At 44.5% G+C, this 19,927-nt stretch overlaps 1 protein-coding gene across 1 annotated transcript; it reads right to left on the bottom strand.

The window, feature by feature from the left end:
• Nucleotides 1–392: 392 nt before the first annotated feature.
• Nucleotides 393–19,714, bottom strand: LOC147450039 (ribosome biogenesis protein BOP1 homolog). Its single transcript, XM_086519395.1, has 16 exons — nt 19,169–19,714; nt 18,888–19,042; nt 5,125–5,242; nt 4,886–4,987; nt 4,649–4,808; nt 4,462–4,570; nt 4,278–4,380; nt 4,033–4,183; nt 2,766–2,898; nt 2,589–2,689; nt 2,438–2,505; nt 2,093–2,153; nt 1,755–1,982; nt 1,467–1,551; nt 1,187–1,365; nt 393–1,114 (listed from the first exon to the last, which is right to left on the bottom strand). The coding sequence occupies exons 1-16, from the start codon at nt 19,667–19,669 to the stop codon at nt 1,029–1,031; spliced, it is 2,340 nt and encodes a 779-aa protein (XP_086375521.1). The 5' UTR covers nt 19,670–19,714; the 3' UTR covers nt 393–1,028.
• Between the last annotated feature and the right edge of the window lie 213 nt (nt 19,715–19,927).

The raw sequence follows: 19,927 nt of genomic DNA on the forward strand, positions 1-19,927 counted from the left end.
AGAGGTACGGAGGAAGGCCAGAGTGGAGAGGCTGGCTAAGAGCAGCCCTCTAGCGAGGAACATTTAAGAAGATTGTGTCTCTTGGAGATGGAGGAGCAAGTATGTCAGTTAAACAGTTTAACATCAGATTTGAAATAGATAAGATGGATATACCAGACTTTTTGGCAGGGCTGCCTGAGGGATTTGGTCGAGCAAGCATGCATCACCTCCAAAATTGGACATCCCAACAAGTCCACCCTTGAAGCTTGTACTAGACATGATGTTGTGCTAGTAGCTGCTTATAGAAGCCGTTAAAACACTTTCTCACAAGTCAAAGATTATGGTGGACAATGCGCCAGAAGTAGATGACAATAAATGACAAGGAGAAGAAGTGGAAGGGGAGATCCCCACAGTAAGCAAAAGACCAGTTGGACAGTCCAGCGTATTAGCAAAGACGGATAACAATTTCTCTTTCAAGGGAGAGCTTAAACATTAGTCATTAGAAATGGCCTTCAAAATCTTGGCACCTGCACCAGCCACCAAGTAACATTAGAAGGATGACGGTTTTGGTTACATCCACCCTTGTAAGTTCTGGAGCTAGACTCAAGAGTTTGATTACAACATAAAAAGACTTCACATTTCAACTTTGGAAGATGGTGGATTTCATCATCTTTAGAAAACCATTACCACTTTCGTGTACAAGATAAGGCTTCCAATGTTGTAAATGCTTAAGAACATCATCACATCTCCAGCGCTGCTGCCTCTGGCGCCTCATCTAGCTAAGCAATTCTGAACTCAAAAGATGTGTACTCTCCAAATTTTCCTTCTTTACTAGTTTTGCTGTAGGAGCCCGTCACTGCCAGTATGTGTTTGCCCCTGAAACAGAACCCTGAGTGATCCCTTACAGCATCTGTCTCCTTGACGCTCCTCCACCCAGCTCTCAGTCCTTTGCTGTAAGAAATGGAGGCTGTAGCCTCGCACAAAGAGCACCATCAAAAAATGTCCACTTCTGTATCAACAATGCTCTGCCTCACAAGGATTCGATCACTTCAATTACAGAACAACTTGATGATGGAATCTGCTCCTGCCGTGAATAGCCAAGGCTGTTTTGAATGAAAATGGCAGTCCAGAATACCTGTTACACTGGCATAATTAGGAGATAGGACAGCGTTGCTCTATAGAAAAGAGAAAGCCCAAGATAATTCACCTTGTCCATCTATTTTCTGATGCCCATGGAGGATCTTCAAGGGCACGATTAGAGGATTTTGAAGTAAATCATTGTACACCATCCCATGGAAAACATGAGCTGTCGAGTCATCAGCACAGGAAGCAAACAATGGGTACGTAACGTGAAACGCAACTGCCTGAATATCTTCATGGTGATTCCTAAAGTTTACAAAATGCAAATGACATTCATACCAAAATCTCGCGTTATCACTTTAAAGGTGACAAGAGAGGCCTAAGCTAAATGAAAACAAAAGACCAACTTGAGTGTTTTGTACGGCTTTGTTGATAAGTCCATATCAAACCAGCACAGCTTTCCTTCCCGGCTCCCGATGATCATGTTGTCTCCTGTTGTTACAAGATTTTTTAGTGTTGAACTCAAAATCACAATTTAATGCATGCCACCTGTGATAACATTTCTGGCGAACAGTACTATACACCAGAAACCCACATTTTACCAAGGTCTCCTGTCCTGGATACTAAACAAGTGTGCAGAACAAACCAAATAAAAGATAAATTGATGCAGTTATTCGCCCCTTCACTTTTAATACCTTTGGGATGCACAGCCATGGATGTGATCTCATGAAGACCTGTCATGAGTTTTTTGGATAGCTGTTGCTTTGCAAGATTGTACACACGAACATGCATCTTTGTTGCAACAAAGAGGAACGGCCGAACAGGATGGAAGAGGACTGATACCACACGACCTTGTAACTTACGGAAAGGGTTCTGTGTTTGCTGCTTCGATAGTTGATGCACAAGCACTGCTCTGGTATTAGGTTTGGAAAAGTCAAGGGTTGCACAATCACTTTCATGTCAAGAATCAAACAACAAAACTTTGGAACAATTTATGTCTGGCTGAATGTACACTGTACATGCCCAAGGATATCATCCGGCGCAACTGATGTGAAGTAGTCCCCCTTGTGATGCCATGTCACAGAAACAACTTCCTAAACTGATAAAACTAATTTAGTTATGTGGCACAGCATATGCTTAAAATAGAAACACTCAAACAAAACTCTATCAGTTGAATTACTTATTACTAGAAGACAAACTAGTCGTTAATGTGACTCTTTTACTTCAGTTCAGAGTCACACCTAAGAATCCCACTAAGTTCCTCCATTGAATCATCAGCAGGGTTGGAAGAATTTGTAAGACCCCCTAAATAAAATTGACAAAAGGCTAACAAGCAGCATCAAATTAATCAAAAAGGATATAGAGAAGCACCATGCACCTGACTATGCTTTATCTGTAGTGCTTGCAGCTTCTCATGTCTCAACCAGTTCACTAATAAACCATCTCCTGAAAAGTTTGCCAAGAATAAACATAAAAATTGAGGCCAGGAAAACCTGTGAGCTAGAGATTTCACCATTTAGAGGTCAGACCAGTATGTTCAGTCGCCGAAGAAACATTAATGTTAAGCAACTGTGACACTTCTTCTGTGTTACTGCCTAGCTCAGCATCTAGTAGTAAGATCTCCTGCTGCCTAGAAGACCACAAAATCAGCTTGATGTGGAACTCAAAAAAGTCTTGACGTAAATATACTAGGCTAGAGAAAGTACAAGGCAATTGCTAGAATGCCTAGTCCAGCTCTTGGATTCCATGCAATGTGCCTTACTGGCCCAGTCATACTCCATACTCTGCAACAGCGTGCCGTCTGCACTTCCCACAGTCTGACAGTTTTGTCACTGGAGCCTATTCCATTGAAACGATAAATACCTTCAGAAAAGTCTGATCACAAACTAATAGAAAACAGTTGCAGAAAATACAGAATCAAGGGAGACAATAGAACCTACTTTCATTAGAAAAAATCAAGGTTGAACTAAGTACAAGAATGCTTTCAATTAAGCTATATGTTCAAGAAAACACTACTTAAAATTTTGAAAAAACAGAAACAGTATCAAGCAACTTCATTCTGGATAATCATCTGCAATTTAGCTTATTCAATGGATTAAGTTCACACACATGGACCTGCGCGCACAACAGAATTAGCATGTGACCCCAAAAAACACCTTTGAAAGTGACCACTAGGTTGCTTACAGCAATAATCCGTGTGATAGATAAACAATCAACAATTGTTGTGAAGTGACAAGCAATCAGACTTTTCGACCTTCTGTAGTCAACCAAGGGAGTATATCATGCTTGGCTGCATCAACACATGCATCTAATATACCTGCACTAGCTTTGCACAATTTTGCTGGTCATGATATGAAAATTTTCATTTTGCAGATTTGAGGGCAATTTGAAATACTTACTTCCTTCAACTAATAAATAGTAAAGCCTACAATCACGGCCACCTGATAATGATCGAACGAGCAACCACTATTGTGAGTCAAAAAGCAGTCATACCTCTGCATCAGACTACTTTTAGGACATCTGAACTCAGAAAAATATATCATCATTTGCAGAGTTGCTCAGCAGCATCTATCTGGCTGCGCCCATTCAAAGCACCAGCAGACCCACATGGGTGCACGCGGATAACATTATTAGCACATAAAAAAGTCCTCTGAGAACGTGCCCTGGGCTGATTACTGTCTTGCAGTCGGCAAACTGTTGCTTACATACATCTATATATTATGCATCAGGCTACTTCCAAAGCAACATAAAAAACAATCTGCCCAGATACCTTCAGAATTCTGGCAGAACAGAGCAAGAAAACATAATCAATTGTAAGAAAATTAAACATTTCTCAAACTCACTCCACCAAACAACGTTCCACAATTAAAGTAGTTGAACAACAGAAGCTAAAACAAGACCATGGTCATCATGAATCTAGAGCTTTCCTCTTGTCAATAATACTGTTTGACGTAAGAAACAAGCCAACTTTACCTGAGGCCAACCACATGCCAGAAGGATCGACAGCTATGCTACATACAGGACCTGCATGACCAAGAAACTCCAGGTAGCAAGTAGTCGGAAATGGCTGTAAATCTTTGGGCTTTGGAAGCTTTGGTACTAAAGACTCCGGATCTATATTTATCTGTTCCAAATAAAAAGACCTTGATAAATTATCCTAGGAAAAATCAAATTAATCACAGCAACCAGAAACCAATGAAAGACAAGGTAGAAATTACCCGCTTCTTCCGACTGCGAGGACATAAGTAAAGGTCTAGGCAGCGTTCAAATCGTTCCTTGATGAAATCTGAATATGCAGGTACTTGTCTCAACGATGAAAACCTGGTCAACGAGCACAATAATTTAACAAACCAGTAACACTGATATCGTCCTCGAGTAAAATCAGGTCAAACTTACTCTCACCCTTTCGGAATAAATTTTGGCCTATCTTCTTCATACATGAGCGCATAAGAATTCACCTCTTCTTGAGTGGGGATGTATTCTACTGGAGGATTATATGACTCCTCATGGCCTGCCACAATTTTAACATATTGTAGGAAAAAATAGGCTTTTGATTTCTGCTCATTAAGTTAATTTTATTCCAAAATACCTGGTAGCTTAGGTCTGGGTGCAGGAATATATGCAAGCCCATTTGCTGTCTTCTCTGCAGTCTTTAGATCATCTCCCCACATGAGATAATACTTCGGCTTTTCCTTGGGCTTATCCAGCTTGATCCACCCATTCCTGATTGCTCGTACAAGTTTTACCACCTGCAAGTTCATCAGAGAGTGAATCCATAAAAGAATACAAACCCACAAATTCAGACCAATTAATACCCAACATTCACCTTTTTAGCCTCCCATTTGGAGGGAATAAACCGCCGTTTGGGCTCAGGCGCACTTGAGAGAGGATGTCCTTTGTCCTCCCAATTGAACCAGTCAACATATGGCTGCATTTCAGAAACTTTTTTTCAGTACAAAACAGTCGACCGACTAGGAAAGAAGGTCTAGCTCCCACCATAAGCAGTTCTGCAGAAAGGCAGGCAGCAAAAAGCAGCCAAAAACCAAAAAGCAACATCTGTATTACCTCATATGGATTGACTTCAGCATGTGGTACTCTCCCATCTCGTATCCTTTTAATCATGTCAATCTCCTCCTTGGTAAGCTCCACCTCTTCATCATTGTACTCATCATAAACTTTTCGCCTACATGTCATGAGCATCGCAAAAAAGTTCATTGCGACTCAGAAGTGGTTCAGGAGTCAACTGTTAGGTAGTTTCTATCCAGAAATGCCTGAAACATTAACATTAGGCAGATATGTCTAGAAATTAGGCCCCTTGCTGTGGATTCACCCACCATCTTCTCCCTATAATTCTCTCCCCCCGGCCCCCCCCCCCCCCCCCCCCCCCCCCCCATGAGAACCTTCACCCCTCTCTCACTAGCTCGAACTATATCTGCATAATGCATACAACATGAAACTGCACAAACGTGCTAAAAAGGCTCTCTGAAATGCTCGAATTTTGTGCACATGCACATAATCAAATAGCTAACGTCGCAATTAATTTTGCATTAACTACTCACATAACTAAAAAGCTGTGATCGGCTTTGCATTTGTAGCAGGGCTACAGTGTCACTTGCACTTCGACAGGCAATTAGGGTTGGTCTTCGCTTCACACTAGGTGGACTCTTGCCTGGGCAATGACACGTCGCAAACACAGGGAGTGGTGGTCTAGTGGACATTGTCGCCAATTTATCGCAACCACAGTTCGGAGATAGACATAGCTGGATTGTCAGGAATATTTGGGTTAGCCGTTGGTTGCTCTTTATGGTTGTATATATGCTCAGTTGGTTTTAGTCATCATAGGCATTATAGACGTCTTATGAGTTATTGAGTCTCGAGTCTTGTGTTCAGTCTAGCACTTGCACATCTGCACTCTCCCTGCACAGTTGGAGCCTTCAAACCCCCACTGTACTTGTGAGTCATGGGCTAGGAGCTGAGCGTGCTTCCAGCTAGAGTTAGTTGAGTTCCATTGAGTTTGGAGTCTAGTGTCGTGTCATTTGAGTTTGCTTTGTTCCAATGTTATGTAGTGTTTATTCTGTTTGGAGTGAAATTTCTTGCACATAACACTAAGGAGCACCCACAGTAGAGCGACGACGTACATTTCCTGCAACAGGTGCTCTCATTTTTGGCACACCCAGTGGAACCTCAGCTGAAGTCTCACTCCATTGAGCGTACATGGTCAAGGAGCTACCTGGTTTAGTCTCTCGCCTGATCTAGTCTCCCGGTCTAGATTGATCTGATATAGTCCACCTTCGCCTTCAGCTAGGTCTAGCTAGTCTATTCCACTCTTGCCCTCATCCAAGTCACTTGAATGGTCGAGTCTGGTCCAGTGGGTCTAGACTGTCCAACTAGTTCAAGGGTCTTCTTGCCCAGAGGTTGGGTGGGTCTATTGCTATTGCATCACATATACAAGGCAGTCTAAAGATCCACAGAGTCCCTACAAAGTCCTCTGCAGTTGTCACGTGCACATCTAACCCTATGTGTACGTCGACAAGCTACTTCATGACATGGGTTCAGTTCAGTTAGATTAGGAAGTGATCTGGCACTTTTGTGAGTCTGTTCGCAGACCGTGCATGTCCAGACACTTAGAGTAGATGCATATCCTCTGGTTGCACACAACATGATCATCAGATTTCCATCAGAACCCATTAGGAGCATTTTTACAGTGCATAGACCTATTTTCCCTATTTTAGCCAATTTTCACTTATTATTTTTTAATGACTTTTGTTGGAAACTAGGTAGGGCAATTTTGACAAGCATGTATATAAGGAAACCTAGCGCTAGAACTTTCTGGCGAAAGAGGCAGCAGGGACCTGACATCCACAATGCACCTTCTCAAGCAAGACATCCCCCAACTGAAGACCTAGCATTTTTGCATGGTGCAAGCCTAGCGTTTTCACATACAACCATCAACCTGGCGTTTTTGCACAGTAGATCAGCCCCGAGAGCAGCGAGACAGCAATTCCCCTAGCGTTAGCAGATTTCCGCCGCGAGGTCAGAATTCAGCCCTAGCGTTTTTGCATCAGCATGACCACTTACCGTTTTGCAGATCTACCGCGACAGATTCAGCATATAGACCAGTGTTTTCAGTTTTCAGCATCAAGACTCCGCAAAAGAAGTTCCGAACCTCGCAGATCTCACCTTCCCGCAGCAGATCCTCGCCGCACGATCAAATCCCGCGTAGTTTGCAGATTCAGCCCGGAAAACGCAGATTTCGGCTCTGTGTTTTCAGCGCGTTGTCGTCGCATTGTCGTCATCGACATCGTCACCGACATAGAGTCAGAATTCAGCAGATAAGGATTTGCAGATTTCAGCCCTTAGCATTTTCAGATGTCAGCCCGTCTCGTCGTCATCCTCATCGTCGTCGACATCGTCGGCAAGTCCAAAGCATTGTAGAGATTTGTGCAATCAATAGTAGACCGCTCTCGCCATAGAGAGTGGGGCCTTCGGAGGAGGGTTTTGACAACATTCTGGTGTCGTATTCTTCTCTCTCTATCTCTCAGTCTCAGCATCTTCATTCACAGTGTTCACCACTTTGTTTATGTCCATTGCACTCTCTCACTAAAGGAACAAAAGGCTCTCCCTTCCGTGAGTAAAAGGAACCTTGAGCACAGTTCGGAGCACTCATCTTGAGCAAAGTTCAACATTCACTTCCGCTGCACCTTACAACAGTACTACCACAAAAAGCGTCAGCCTTTCTTACCAAGTAGAACTCCTCCACCCCCGCTTCCACTACCCTCTCTGGCATCTACCTCAACCAGTTCCTCACCACCCTTATTACCTTCCCCAGTACACTTTCCACCAGCAGCTACAACAAGCTCCTGAGCAGGCGGCAATGGAGGAGCTGACAAGCAAGCATTCTGGCCAAGTGAACATAAAGTTTCCGACTTTCAAGGGACTCTCCACAGAGGATGCACACGACCACGCGAGAAGGTTCATATCCCTCTGCAGAGGTCGTGGCCTCACTAGAGAAGAATCAAGATGCCTACCTAGTGCTCTTCTTGTCAACCTGGATGGCTTAACAGACAAATGGTATAGTCAATTTGCTGAGAATCACTTTACAAATTGGGCAACTATCAAAAAGTGATGACGTGGCATGGCCGACTTGACGCACTCTGAAAAGAGGGAGGTCCAACCTCTAGTGAAAGATGCAAATAAAATCTTACCAACTTACAGTGCCTTGCCAAGAGGCCTAAATTAAAAGAGCTTGAAGCTCAAAGTTGCACCAACTTATGGTATCCCGCCAAGGGGCCTAAAACCCTAAAGACCAGAAGCTTGCACTTTGAAAGAGGGTTCCGTAAATTGCGCTGACATGCTAACGTGACCAATCGTACAGATGCTGATGTGGTAGGTTGTATGGAAATTCCGCGTTTTGCGCTAGCTGTGCCACGTGGCAAGCTATACAGATTTTCGTGATTCACACTCGCAGCTTTTGGGAGCACACGCTTTTGGGTTTGCAATGCTTTTGATACAATGCTTTTGGGGCTCTGCTTTTGAGAATCCCTTGTGAGAACTTCAAGAGAAGGTTTTAGATGAGTTGGCAAACTTAGTGCTCCAACCTGATGAGACTTTTGCGGAACTCATGACATGAACGAAGTCTCTGGTTGCCCAGCTTCCCCAGCAATTAGAAGAATTCATAGTCAAGGAGTGGGTAGAGAAGGCTCTCCCCAAGACTTCTCAACAAAAGCTATGGGAGACTCTCCAACCTGAAGCAACTCTGCAAGAGTTTGTCGCTACCGCTACTAGGATAGAAAAGGCAAGGAGGCTATTCAAAGACCCCCTCAAGTAGAGACCGCCTCAGTTCTCATGGAAAGTGCTTTGACCCCTTGACTTCTTTACGCAAGGAACTGGATGCACTGAAATTAGAATGAGCCCTTCAAGAGGAGAGGTCCTTCTCTCTTCTACAAGAGAAGTCCCCACATCAAGAAGCTTTGGCCCAAATCAAGAGAAAGCTAGAAGAGCTCATGGCTCAGCAGAGCTCATGTCACTCTCCAAGGCATCCTCCATAAGAATGCCCGCTTCCGGCTTATTGCCACTTCTGTGAAAAGTTTGGACATGAAGATAGATTGCTACAACCTGAAGGGATTGCGGCAACAACGACAGAGCCTCGCCCTTACTCTTCAATAAGGGTTGGCACTTGCATCCAACATGGTTTCTCCCTATGGCCATCCAAATCACATGCCTCCTTTGCTGACTACCCCTCCTATGCAAGGTATGCAAGAGACTTTTCCATCTTAATGCTTTTATCATGCTAGCACTTTGTTAGCCCCTCAGAGCTTCTATACATCAACGTCCACCTCAATGGAGCAACAGCACGAGCACGAGCAGAGACCACCTCGCCCCCCATCTCGCCCATCCAATAGACCCATTTTGTGCCACAAATGCGGAGAATATGGGCACTACCATAGTAAATGCCCTCTTCTCGAAGGGTCTCATGCTTGTCAACATTGCCTTGATGCCAAGGATCACTGCAGTAAGGCCTGTCCAAAATAGCGCGCCTCTCCATCTTCGAGTCCAAACCAAAGCCAACCGGAATTCAAACTTCCACAGATTAATCTGATTGTTGTTGGTACCATTACTCAGTCACCACCTTCCGCCCATGTGGTTGCCCCTAAGACAAGTTGCAGCAGGTAGAGGAGCTCGCTAGTTGTCTCACTAGTGAATACACCTCCTCTAGCAACAGACAAGCAATTCACTACAACAGACCCACTTCTTTGTTCTCCGACATGGATGCGGCCTTTTTGGAAGCAACAGTTGACCTACAATAGATCAAGGTACCAGAAAAGGCGCATATATAAAGAGAAAAACCTACAACAGAGGATATCCTAAAGAACACCTTCCAACAAGTATCGCTCTATGACATACTTCGACTAGATGCGGGCTTTCGAAGTGACACCCTTGCAATTACTCATTTCTTTACCTACTAGAAGCAGATCCTAGTGGCAGGAACCTCCCTATGCAACCATCAATCTTACATGATCTCGTACCCTGCTACTCCCCTCACTATACCGGCATTAGGTCTCCAACCTACCCAACCCACCCATTCACAATTACTTTGGCCAACCAAAGGATAGTCTACCCCTTGGGCATAATGGACAAGATTCCTCTGTAGATACAAGACTTCACCTTCAGCTTGGATTTTGTCGTGGTCCACCTTTTTCCCCAGGTTGAGGGCGGCTTCCATTTGCTGATTGGCAGACCGTGGCTACAGCACACTAAAGTCCTACATGATTGGGGAAATGGCGCCATGCTATCTGTTACTTTCCTCCTAGTACGTCAGTATATGCATCACCTAGAGGACGGTCCCCCTTTGTTATTTTGGACAATGACATATGGGAGTTTTCCAAGGATGGTGACATTATCATACTAGGGGACTTCAATGCTAGGACTACTCACCACCAGACAATATTTTATGATACTACCAAGAGATGCTTAGGGAGCTGGACGTTACAGAGATGGGTCTATCCAGACTATCACAAGATAAGGAATACACTGAGTATGGCAAATATTTGATAGATATGGAAACTGCACATAGATTGGCCTACACAGATTTTTGACGGCTGGAGGTTTTACTTGATTTCCACACCGACATGGTGCTAGCACAGTGGATTATGTTATGGCCCAGCCAGATCTCATTCCATTCTTTCAGGATTTCATGGTGGGCACTAGGCCAATTGGAGTAGCAGTTGATCATGCTATCTTGTCTTTCACCTTGACGTTTCGGTTCAGCACAGATCCATTAGGAGAGGTCCTCACGCACACCCGGTATACCTTCATGAGGGAGACGGATTATGTGTATATGGATGAGATATACAGGCAGCTATGCACTCAAGAGCCGGGACGGCCACTAGCTAAACTCAGTCAGATACTGACAGAGACGCTCCATGCTGCAGCTTCAGAGGTATACCCCCACAGCAACCTACACGGAGACGATCTGGGAGCGCATAACCTAAAAAAGGTATGGGCCTTTTTCTTGAAAAAGCTATTGTTTCTCTAAAAAATGACCCGTCCATCATCATTATACCTGCCGACAAAAATCTAGGTCCCGTAATCTTATCTAAATCGGTATCTGGCACCCCACCCACCAAAAAATCGTCTTTATCATCTCATAATCTAAAAGATATAGCTCTCTTAGAGGCTTCCTTAACATTCGCTCCAATTTTTTCCAGATACTAAGAGCGAGAGGTTACCCCCAAGATCTCCTGCTTGCTTTACCTTCGTCTCCTACAATGAAAGAGATTCCCTCCTAACCAATAAGGCCAAATCCAAACCCTCCCCCTTGGTGGTCAAAATACCCTTCTCACCCTTTACACGCAACCTCAATCTCTCTCTCTCCATTAATAAACCTCTCTCTCTTTACCTTAGCAACACACCAAAATTTTCCCACCTCCCCAGACCTCTTGTATGTTGGCTCAATGCACCCAATGTTGAAAAGATTCTAGCCTCCAATTTTCGCACCCCTCTTTAATCGCGGACACCCATTAGCCGCCCCCTCGCCCCCCCCCCCCCCCCCCCCCCGCCCCTTTTGAATATTTCTTTTTCCCTAAAGAATGTTGTATACTTCTCTTCTTTTTGAGCCACCAATATTTATTCATGGTACCTAGCTCCCTCTTTCTTAAATGTCTCTCTCACAATTTTGCACCTTGTACCTTGTCCCTTGTCCCTCTAGCCTCTCTTTTCTTGATGGATTACTCCCTCAAATTTTGCACCTAGATACCAAAGAAGGACTCTATTTATTACTGTGTACCTAGATGCCCTTCTTCCCTCCTCTTAATCCTCCCATTCTACCCTTCTTGTTTTTTTGTAAACACCCTACCCTCCTTTTTTATATAAACCCCCATCCCTTGCAAAAGATAAACACTACTGATGAGCTTAATCTAGCGAAACGCGTTCAGTGTTTGTCATCTGCCCCCCTCCTCCCCTTGTTTCTTACTCCTTTTTCCTATTGTAAGTAAGAATCGCTCGCTTAATCTTCTAACAACAGCTGTGTATAACTCCAAGAAGGCCAGTTGTAGCAATTTGTGCCGTAAACATCCTCAGACTAAGCAGTTTGCACTGTAGAAGCTACCGTAAGCTGCAACAGTCACCGAGAGACCGCACGGACCCCCACCGGATGGTGTCCTATCAGTAGGTAGGGTAATCCAAGATGAGGGGAAAGCAAGACTCAATTTTCTGAGAAGAGGAAAGACCATACCAATCTGTCTACGTTGTCTTACCTGTATCTCTTGCCTCCAATCCTCCGGTGTCAACCAAAACAGAATCCGCGTCAACAACACCACCAAACCGCATCTCGGTGTGGCTCTCAATGTGAATGAGCTGGGAGTGGCCTACTGCCCAGGTTGGGGGATACGTCTGATGTAAGGTTACGGAGGGTGGGTGTAAGCAACTCTAAAGGTAGCAATCCGAATGATCAGGAGTGTAGAAGAGCAACTGCATTACCATCCAAGCCAAGCTCCGAGGGACTCCGGATGTAGTTGCGGGATGCCTAATCTCCCACATCTCGTGGGTAAACTCTCCAAGACTGAAGTCCCACTCCATTCTGTAGATCCAAGCAATGAACCTGTCCAAGAAGAGATCCAAGATCCTCTCCCTGAGTCCCTGTAGATGCTCCTGTGTAAGCAAGTGATATGGCATGTCGAGGTCAAGTGGTAAGTGTGTCCACCCAAGATGGTGGTGTCTTCTCTGGGAATGTCGTGATCCCATATGCCATGAGCATGGCCATATCTCGTGTGAACTCCTCTAATGTGTGCATAGGTGTGTCCATAGCAAACCACAAGTCAACACTCCCTTTGGAGTGCGCAACCGCCGAATGATGGCTGGAATGTACACACAATGCTCTTGCGAATTCAACTGATGGCATGTCAGTTACACAAACAGCCCACAATTCGCTTTGACATGCTTGTGTGGCACTGTACGGAATTTCGCAATTCACGCTGACTGCTGATGACATGGCAGGTGTACGGATTTCCATGAAATGTGCTGGCAGCTTTCAGCGTCAGCTTTTGGGACCATATGCTTTTAGAACTTGAAGTTTTCATGTAACTACATTTGAGAGGCCAAGGGCCTATAAACATCACCTGAGGGGCTCCTCAGGCGGTTGTACTAAGTTCAAGCAATATAAGAAATACCAAAAGGGGCACCAAGGTTTGGGACCAATACTCTCTCAGGCTGGAACTCTGCCATTCCTCGTCTCGTGTGTCGTGTATCTCTTTCAGTTAAATTGATTTGAAGTGTTTAAAGTCAGCTCGATCTGTTCTTTTCCATTGGCGCGTGGTGCCCGTCCCCGTTACATATAACATATATAGATAGTTTCTTTAGTCAACCGTTTCAGCCCCCCTCCTCCCTCCCGTTCCGCACCCTCCCGGTTCGAGTAACTTTGCCTTGCATCAAGCACCTGTGTAGAGACTCAGAGGGGCAAATTGGGTGAGTTGCAATGCGAATGGGGTGCAGTGTGCACTGTTGTAGATTGAAGGGGTCGCAGATACTGTTCTTGCAAGTACTGTGTGCACTGTTCTTGCAGGTAGCTCTTGTGCAGAGACTCAGAACGGCGAATTTGGGTGGGTTGTAGTGTGAAGGGGGTGCAATGTGCACTATTGCAGATTGAAGGGGTTGCACATAGTAAGATGTTGTTCTTGCAGGTACTGTGTGCATTGTTCTTGCATGTACTTCTTGGACCTCGCAAACCCAACCCAGTGTGGGAGTGTGGGACACACACACCCATGTGATCAGTGTAGTGACTACATCGGGTCGGCAAGGATCGAGAACTCGTCAATGGCAATGCAAGTATTGTGGGGACGGCAAGACGAGTATTAATACTCGTGTTCTCAAGCATCTTACACGGATAGGTACTACAAATCAATGCCATGGTTCTGAGAAGATCCCCCCTCAAAACAAGGAAGACCTTACACGGAAACACTTCTCAGCGACATCCAGTGCACCTTGGAGGCGGTCTTTGATTTCACGAGATGCCTTGCAAGATGCATTACTTGGGGACCTTGGTGACATTTTTAGAGATGAGGGATGGCTTCTGGCTCTTAGACTACTGTGCCCTCGAGTGTCCGTACTAGTAGGAAAAGAGCTCGTGTATCAAGGCATGATGAGAAGGAGAGTGGGGATGACCAGTCTACAACTCCCACCAAAGCATTGAGGCAGACTACGTTGCCTTCACGCGTGAACTCTCGATCTTGGGTGAGAGAGAGACTAAAGATAGCAGAGATGGAGATTGCTCGCACCCTTGTAGAGTGCAATATTGCATTCAATGTGCTTCGAACAGATCAATGGAAGAGGATGGTCAGAGACATTGCACAAGTTGGCCCCACAGAGTCATGGACTGGCTTGAATTATAATAAGATGCATACAAGTATGCTAGATGAACAGAAAGCAATCATTGATAGAGCAATCACCCCAGTAAAAGCTGGGTGGTAAACTTTTGGGTGTTCCATCATTTCTCTGCATAGACACCACATCATCAACATTTTGGTGTCATCCTGCCTTGATACGTATTTTTTGAGAGTTGTCAATGCAAGAAAGGCAAGTGAGAAGATCACAACAGAGTTCATCTACAAACATGTTCGTCGTGCCATTCTTGAGGTGGAAAAGGAGAATGCCGTGCAACTAAAGTCAATCTCTTCATCTCTTCTCCTTGTGTTCATTGTTCAATCTCTACTATCTCAAGAGGACCTACTCTTGTGTCTCTACGAGTCTACATTAATTAAAAATTTGAAACTTTACATTGGTTGGCTACTTGCAAGTTTACAGATAATGCTAGCAACTGCAAGGCCATGGGGAGGGAGTTCCCTCGCATTGTGTGGAGTCTGGACTCCATGTGCCGCCCATTGCCTAAACTTGCTCATGGAGGATATAGAAAAATTGCCTTGGGTTCAGCCTATTGTGTCCGAGGCAACGAGGGTGACCACTTTTTCCCGCAAGAAGCATCAAGCTCTGGCCATCTTCAGGAGCCATCATACATTGGATATGGTGCGGTCCTCAAAGACCAGGTTTGCATACATGTACCTTGTTCTTCAAGATTGAGAGACTCACTTTTGCAGACAGTTGTAGATCCGAAGTCGCGTCTAATGCACCATGGCAAAGAGGAGCCTACCAAGTTCATTCAGAGGAAGGTTCTAGATGAAGCCTTCTGGACAGAGATGGATAGCTTTGTCGTGGCTCTTCAGCCACTCTTTGTTCTCTTACGCGTATATGGAGGAATCTACCCATGGTCTCGTATTCACCTCTTCATGTAGATGAGAGCACACATTGAGGCGTGCAGGACACTATCTCTGGAGCGGAATCAATAGGCTGCTAATTTTTTTAGAATAATGGGCAATCTCAATTGAATGATTGTTTTTTTGAACTTGCAGACGGAACGATATTCACAAACAAATTGAATGGACACTATGCGTGAAGGTGCATGAGACTGAGAGATAGAGAGAGAAGAGAATACGACACCAGAGACGTTGTAAAACCCTCCTCCAAAGGCCCCACTCTCGATAGAGAGCGTGGTCTACTATTGATTGCACAATCTGATACAAGATGTTGATGCAAATCTAATGGGGTTATGTCGAGGTCGACGGTGTGGACGACGAGGACGAGGCTAATGTTGAGAGCTGAGTGCTGGGACGCGTACTTGCTATTGTTGCAAAAACGCTAGCTTGCTAGGCTTCATGTCGCTGAATTGGCTGATGCAAAATGCTGATATGCTGCTCTTCTATCTGCTGAATTTTGCCTTGCTAAAAACGCTGGTATGATAGTGCAAAAACGCTGATGCAAGTTGGCAAAAACGTTGAAGTGGCTGGTCTCTTAAGCGCTGCTTTTCTGCAGCAAAACGCTGATCATAGGCTGCTGAAAATCGTTGGTTCTAAGGGCTGAATATCTGTTGCAGAATCGCTAATTGCAAGGCCTTGCTTGCTGAATGTCCTTGCTGAAAACACTGGAGTCCAGGTGCTGAAAAACGTCAAGTTGATGGGGGTCTATTCTTGCTGAGAGTGAGACAGAGACGCCTGCTGCAAGGGAGCCTTGCCTGTGCACTTTCCTCTTCTTCTGCCAAATAATGCTAGCCTTAGGTTGCTTATATATTATCTTAGCAAAATTGCCCTGCCTACTTCCCAACAAAAGTCACTTAATAAATAAGCGAAAAATGTCAAAAATAGGAAAAATAGGTTTAATGCACTGTAAAATTCCCCTGATGGATTCTAATGGGAATGTTGATGATCATGATGTGTGCAACCGGAGGATATGCATCTAATCTTAGTGACTGGTCATTCACGGTCTACGAACAGACTCACAAAGTGCCAGATCACTTCCTATTCTAGACTGACTTGACTCAACTGAACCCTGGTCATGTTGTAGCTTGTCCACGGACAGATAGGGTTGGATGTGTCATGTGACACTCCATCAGTGTGTTCCTTGTCTCAACCAGGTGGATTGTGTAAGTCGAGTGGTGCCCCTTAGTGTATGTGTGTGTGTTATCCCAAGAGTGTGGATCGAGTGATTATAGAGACATGTGTTTCCATCCCGCTCACAACACCTAGACTCTAGAAAAGCCTCAAAGGGCCAAGCATAGTCACAAAGAAGTCCTCACTCCCAATATCTAGTTGGGAAGACCTAGGAGATGACCTCCAAAACTCTAGCGTTACCCTTATGAAAGTTGGTAAAGGAAATATCCAGCAAGCTAGTTAAAGCGATAACTTACACAAGTAAGGAGCATTATAAAGTAAGGAGCATTATAAAGAATATGAAGTGTGGAAGTGCATTAGGATTGATGAGCTCCCTAATGTATCACAAACTGCTGACGTGTCAAGCTATTGAAGACCTAATCCAACCTCCACATCTCGACCGAGGGGCCTAAACCCTAGAAGAAGCAAAAGAAGACGTAGTGTTCACCAACTTACAAATCCTCGCCGATTGGGACAAATAATAATAAAAGTGTTACCAACCTATAAGACCCCGTCCGATTGGGCCCAAGTGCCTAGGTGTCAGGTGCAACGAAATTGAAATGGTAAATATATAGATTTTACACTTCCACAAATCCTTTACTTCTTTTCCTTGCGTTAGTAATTTTTTCTAGCTTGAATGAGGGTTCCTTTTATCTTTTCCTAAGAGATGAAATGAGAGAGTATGGTAGAGATGTGTAGAGAGAGAGAGAGAGAGAAGAAGAAGAAGAAGAAGAGAGCAACACCCAATGGGATCCCAAGCAACCCTCTCAACAACCCCCCACACCGTTGCCGATGTGATATTTGCTTTAGATTGCATAAATGGAACGTACACACAATGCAATACCTCAACTGCAGACTCTGTTGACTAGTATGATCACAATCACCTCGGTAACTCCTCAAGACAAGGCACCTTCGGGATTGATTTGATGCACGTTTAGATCCTTCTCGATGTGGGATTGCGGATGGCCGCCAGGGGGCTTATTTGCACTCCCGATGTGAGGAATGAAGGGGTGAAAACGCAGATCTCTATGAGGCCGATGATAGACAATTGTGGAGCACTCGATGCCAGCGAGGGAATGGCCGAGGGGAGGCTCAATGGACTGCCAAAGTATCATACCACAGGGGAAGATCGCGAAGGTAGATCCAAGCCGTTTCTCACAACGAAAGAAGGTGCAGAGTCTGAAGTACTGGCTTGTATTGTGTTGATGCAATATAAAGAAATACCGAAATGGACGCCAAGGTTTGGGGCCAATACTCTCTGGGGTGGAATTCCACCTCTCTCTCTCTCTCTCTCTCTCTCTCTCTCTCTCTCTCTCTCTCTCTCTTCAGTTGTTATTGAAGTGCTAAAAGTCTGTTCAGTCTTGTTCTTTTCTATTGGCACATGGTGCCCGTCTTGTGACAGGCTGAAATCTGAAAATGCTGAGGCTGATCTGCTGCAAACTGAGATTGTTGGCTGCTCCTCTAGAAAACGCTAGGGCTGATCTGGCAGATAAAGAAATACCAAAAGGGGCACCAAGGTTTGGGGCCAATGCTCTCTGGGGGTGGAATTCCGCCTCCCTCTCTCTCTCTCTCTCTCTCTCTCTCTCTCTCTCTCTCTCTCTCTCTCTCTCTCCAATTGTTTCAAAATGCTTAAAGTTGTCTCGTATGTTCTTTTCCGTTGGCACGTGGTGCCCTCCCATTACATAATGACTGACCAAACTAGTCCCTTTTGTGGACCTCGGAGATCTGGTCTACATTGAGGTTACAAGAAAGCAAGTAAAGATAGGCTAATGTCAGGGAGAAAAGAGAAGTCATGAAGCAACTAAACAACTTAAAAGGCACTTGTCTATGGATTTCACATGAGCTCACACCCCTCAAGCTAAGAGTAAGTACATTAGCTCGGGTCGGAGCAGCCAAACAAGAAGAGAAATGGGTTGTTTATAGAGGGAAAGCTATCATCCACTAGTCCGACTCTCCCTCACAAAAGGACGAAAAATGAAGATTAATTCTTCTTGTTGTTGTAAAGATAGTGAATTACTATCATTTCCCAATTGAGGTTCTTACAATGGTAATTCGAACTCCCAAAGTTATTTTGGTTTATGTTTTGCTTTCCATTCGCTTTATACGGCACAATGCCCACAGTGAAATATAACCAATGATATATCTATTTAGTCTTATTGGTCGACTTCGGCCTCCAAAGGGAGGTCCAAAGGACGTTAATAGAAAATACTAAATTGGAACAGCTAGATCGTTGCCTCTAGAATCTGCCTCTGCATACTTCTAGCACAAGGCCAACAACTACATTCCAAAAACAAAAGACTCTAGTGATGCATAAAAGATGACTGTCTTTTCTAGTTACAGATTCACTTAGCTTACCAATCCTTGGAATTATCTGAGCGAGCAAGAAATGAATCAAGTTGATCTTTTTTCTCCCTTCTGCTAATTTTCGTTCCACTCAGATCATACCCAATGTGATTTTCATCCTTATACCATTCAAGAGGCACATTTCCAATTGTGTTGCGTGATGGTACCTATTAAATGTAAGATGAAGATGATGAACCTCAAAATCAATATGGAATGCCTCCATTGCTCTTGATCTGAGGACGGATTGTACAATTTCCAAACCCACCTTCAACAAACAGAAAATGTTCACTAACCTCATCTTCAGAAGAGTCACTCTCTACGACAGCTCTTGGTGACCTTGATTCTTCGCCACCACCAGTGAGAGAATCCCCTCTTTCCTCATCTTCTCTTTCTTTCTCCAAAGCCCCCATGTAGTCCAGTATTGCTTCGTTAATTTCTGTGGTACCCTCACCTTCATCACCCGAGGACTCATCATCATCAAAGCTGGCAGAGCTGTATTCATCATCACTATCGGAGCTTGTGTTTTGCCAGTCTCCATCGTCACTATCTGAGCAAGTACTCAAATCTACTGTTCGGGCTGTGTCTAACAAACTTGCAGTTCCGTTGGTTCCCGTAGCAGCTCCAACGTTCACAGCCCGTTTACTACCATCCGGAGTTTGCCTCCGCTTTTTGTCCGACGTGCCCATGAACCCTGTGGTAAAGGCACTGTTGGAGCTGAGAGTAACGCGCGTCCTGTCTCTCTCTCTGTCTCTCTCTCTCTCCTTCTCCAGCCAACAGAGAGCTAGGTTTAGCATACAACAGTGCACATTATTATTGGCATGTGGAAGGCCATAGGGTTCATTGTGCAAGGTACATTATTATTGGCATGCTGAAGGCCATAGGGTTCATTGTGCAAGGTTGTTGCACATTGAGGCCGTTGGATTCTTTGGTTGATAAGCGCCACATGGCAAGGGTCTTTGTAAAATAACTTTGTTGTCCCTTTTGTTTTCTTACATCACCTTCTTTGAGAGACAAGTGTCCCTAAGGGATTCAAAAGTCTTGTGAATAGAAAG

The sequence above is a fragment of the Adiantum capillus-veneris genome, chromosome 9 (genome assembly GCF_014529385.1).
Source record: "Adiantum capillus-veneris isolate H3 chromosome 9, ASM1452938v2, whole genome shotgun sequence".
In the NCBI taxonomy this organism is placed as follows: Eukaryota; Viridiplantae; Streptophyta; class Polypodiopsida; order Polypodiales; family Pteridaceae; genus Adiantum; species Adiantum capillus-veneris.

What these genes read in the sequence shown, in the direction of transcription:
- LOC147450039 (XM_086519395.1), bottom strand. Translation starts at nt 19,669, where the DNA reads ATGCTAAACCTAGCTCTCTGTTGGCTGGAGAAGGAGAGAGAGAGAGAC. An exon ending in TCAGATAATTCCAAGGATTG is followed by an intron (nt 5,243 to 18,887) that starts GTAAGCTAAGTG and finishes CATGACATGTAG; the next exon opens with GCGAAAAGTTTATGATGAGT. An exon ending in AAGCCGTACAAAACACTCAA is followed by an intron (nt 1,366 to 1,466) that starts GTTGGTCTTTTG and finishes TGTAAACTTTAG; the next exon opens with GAATCACCATGAAGATATTC.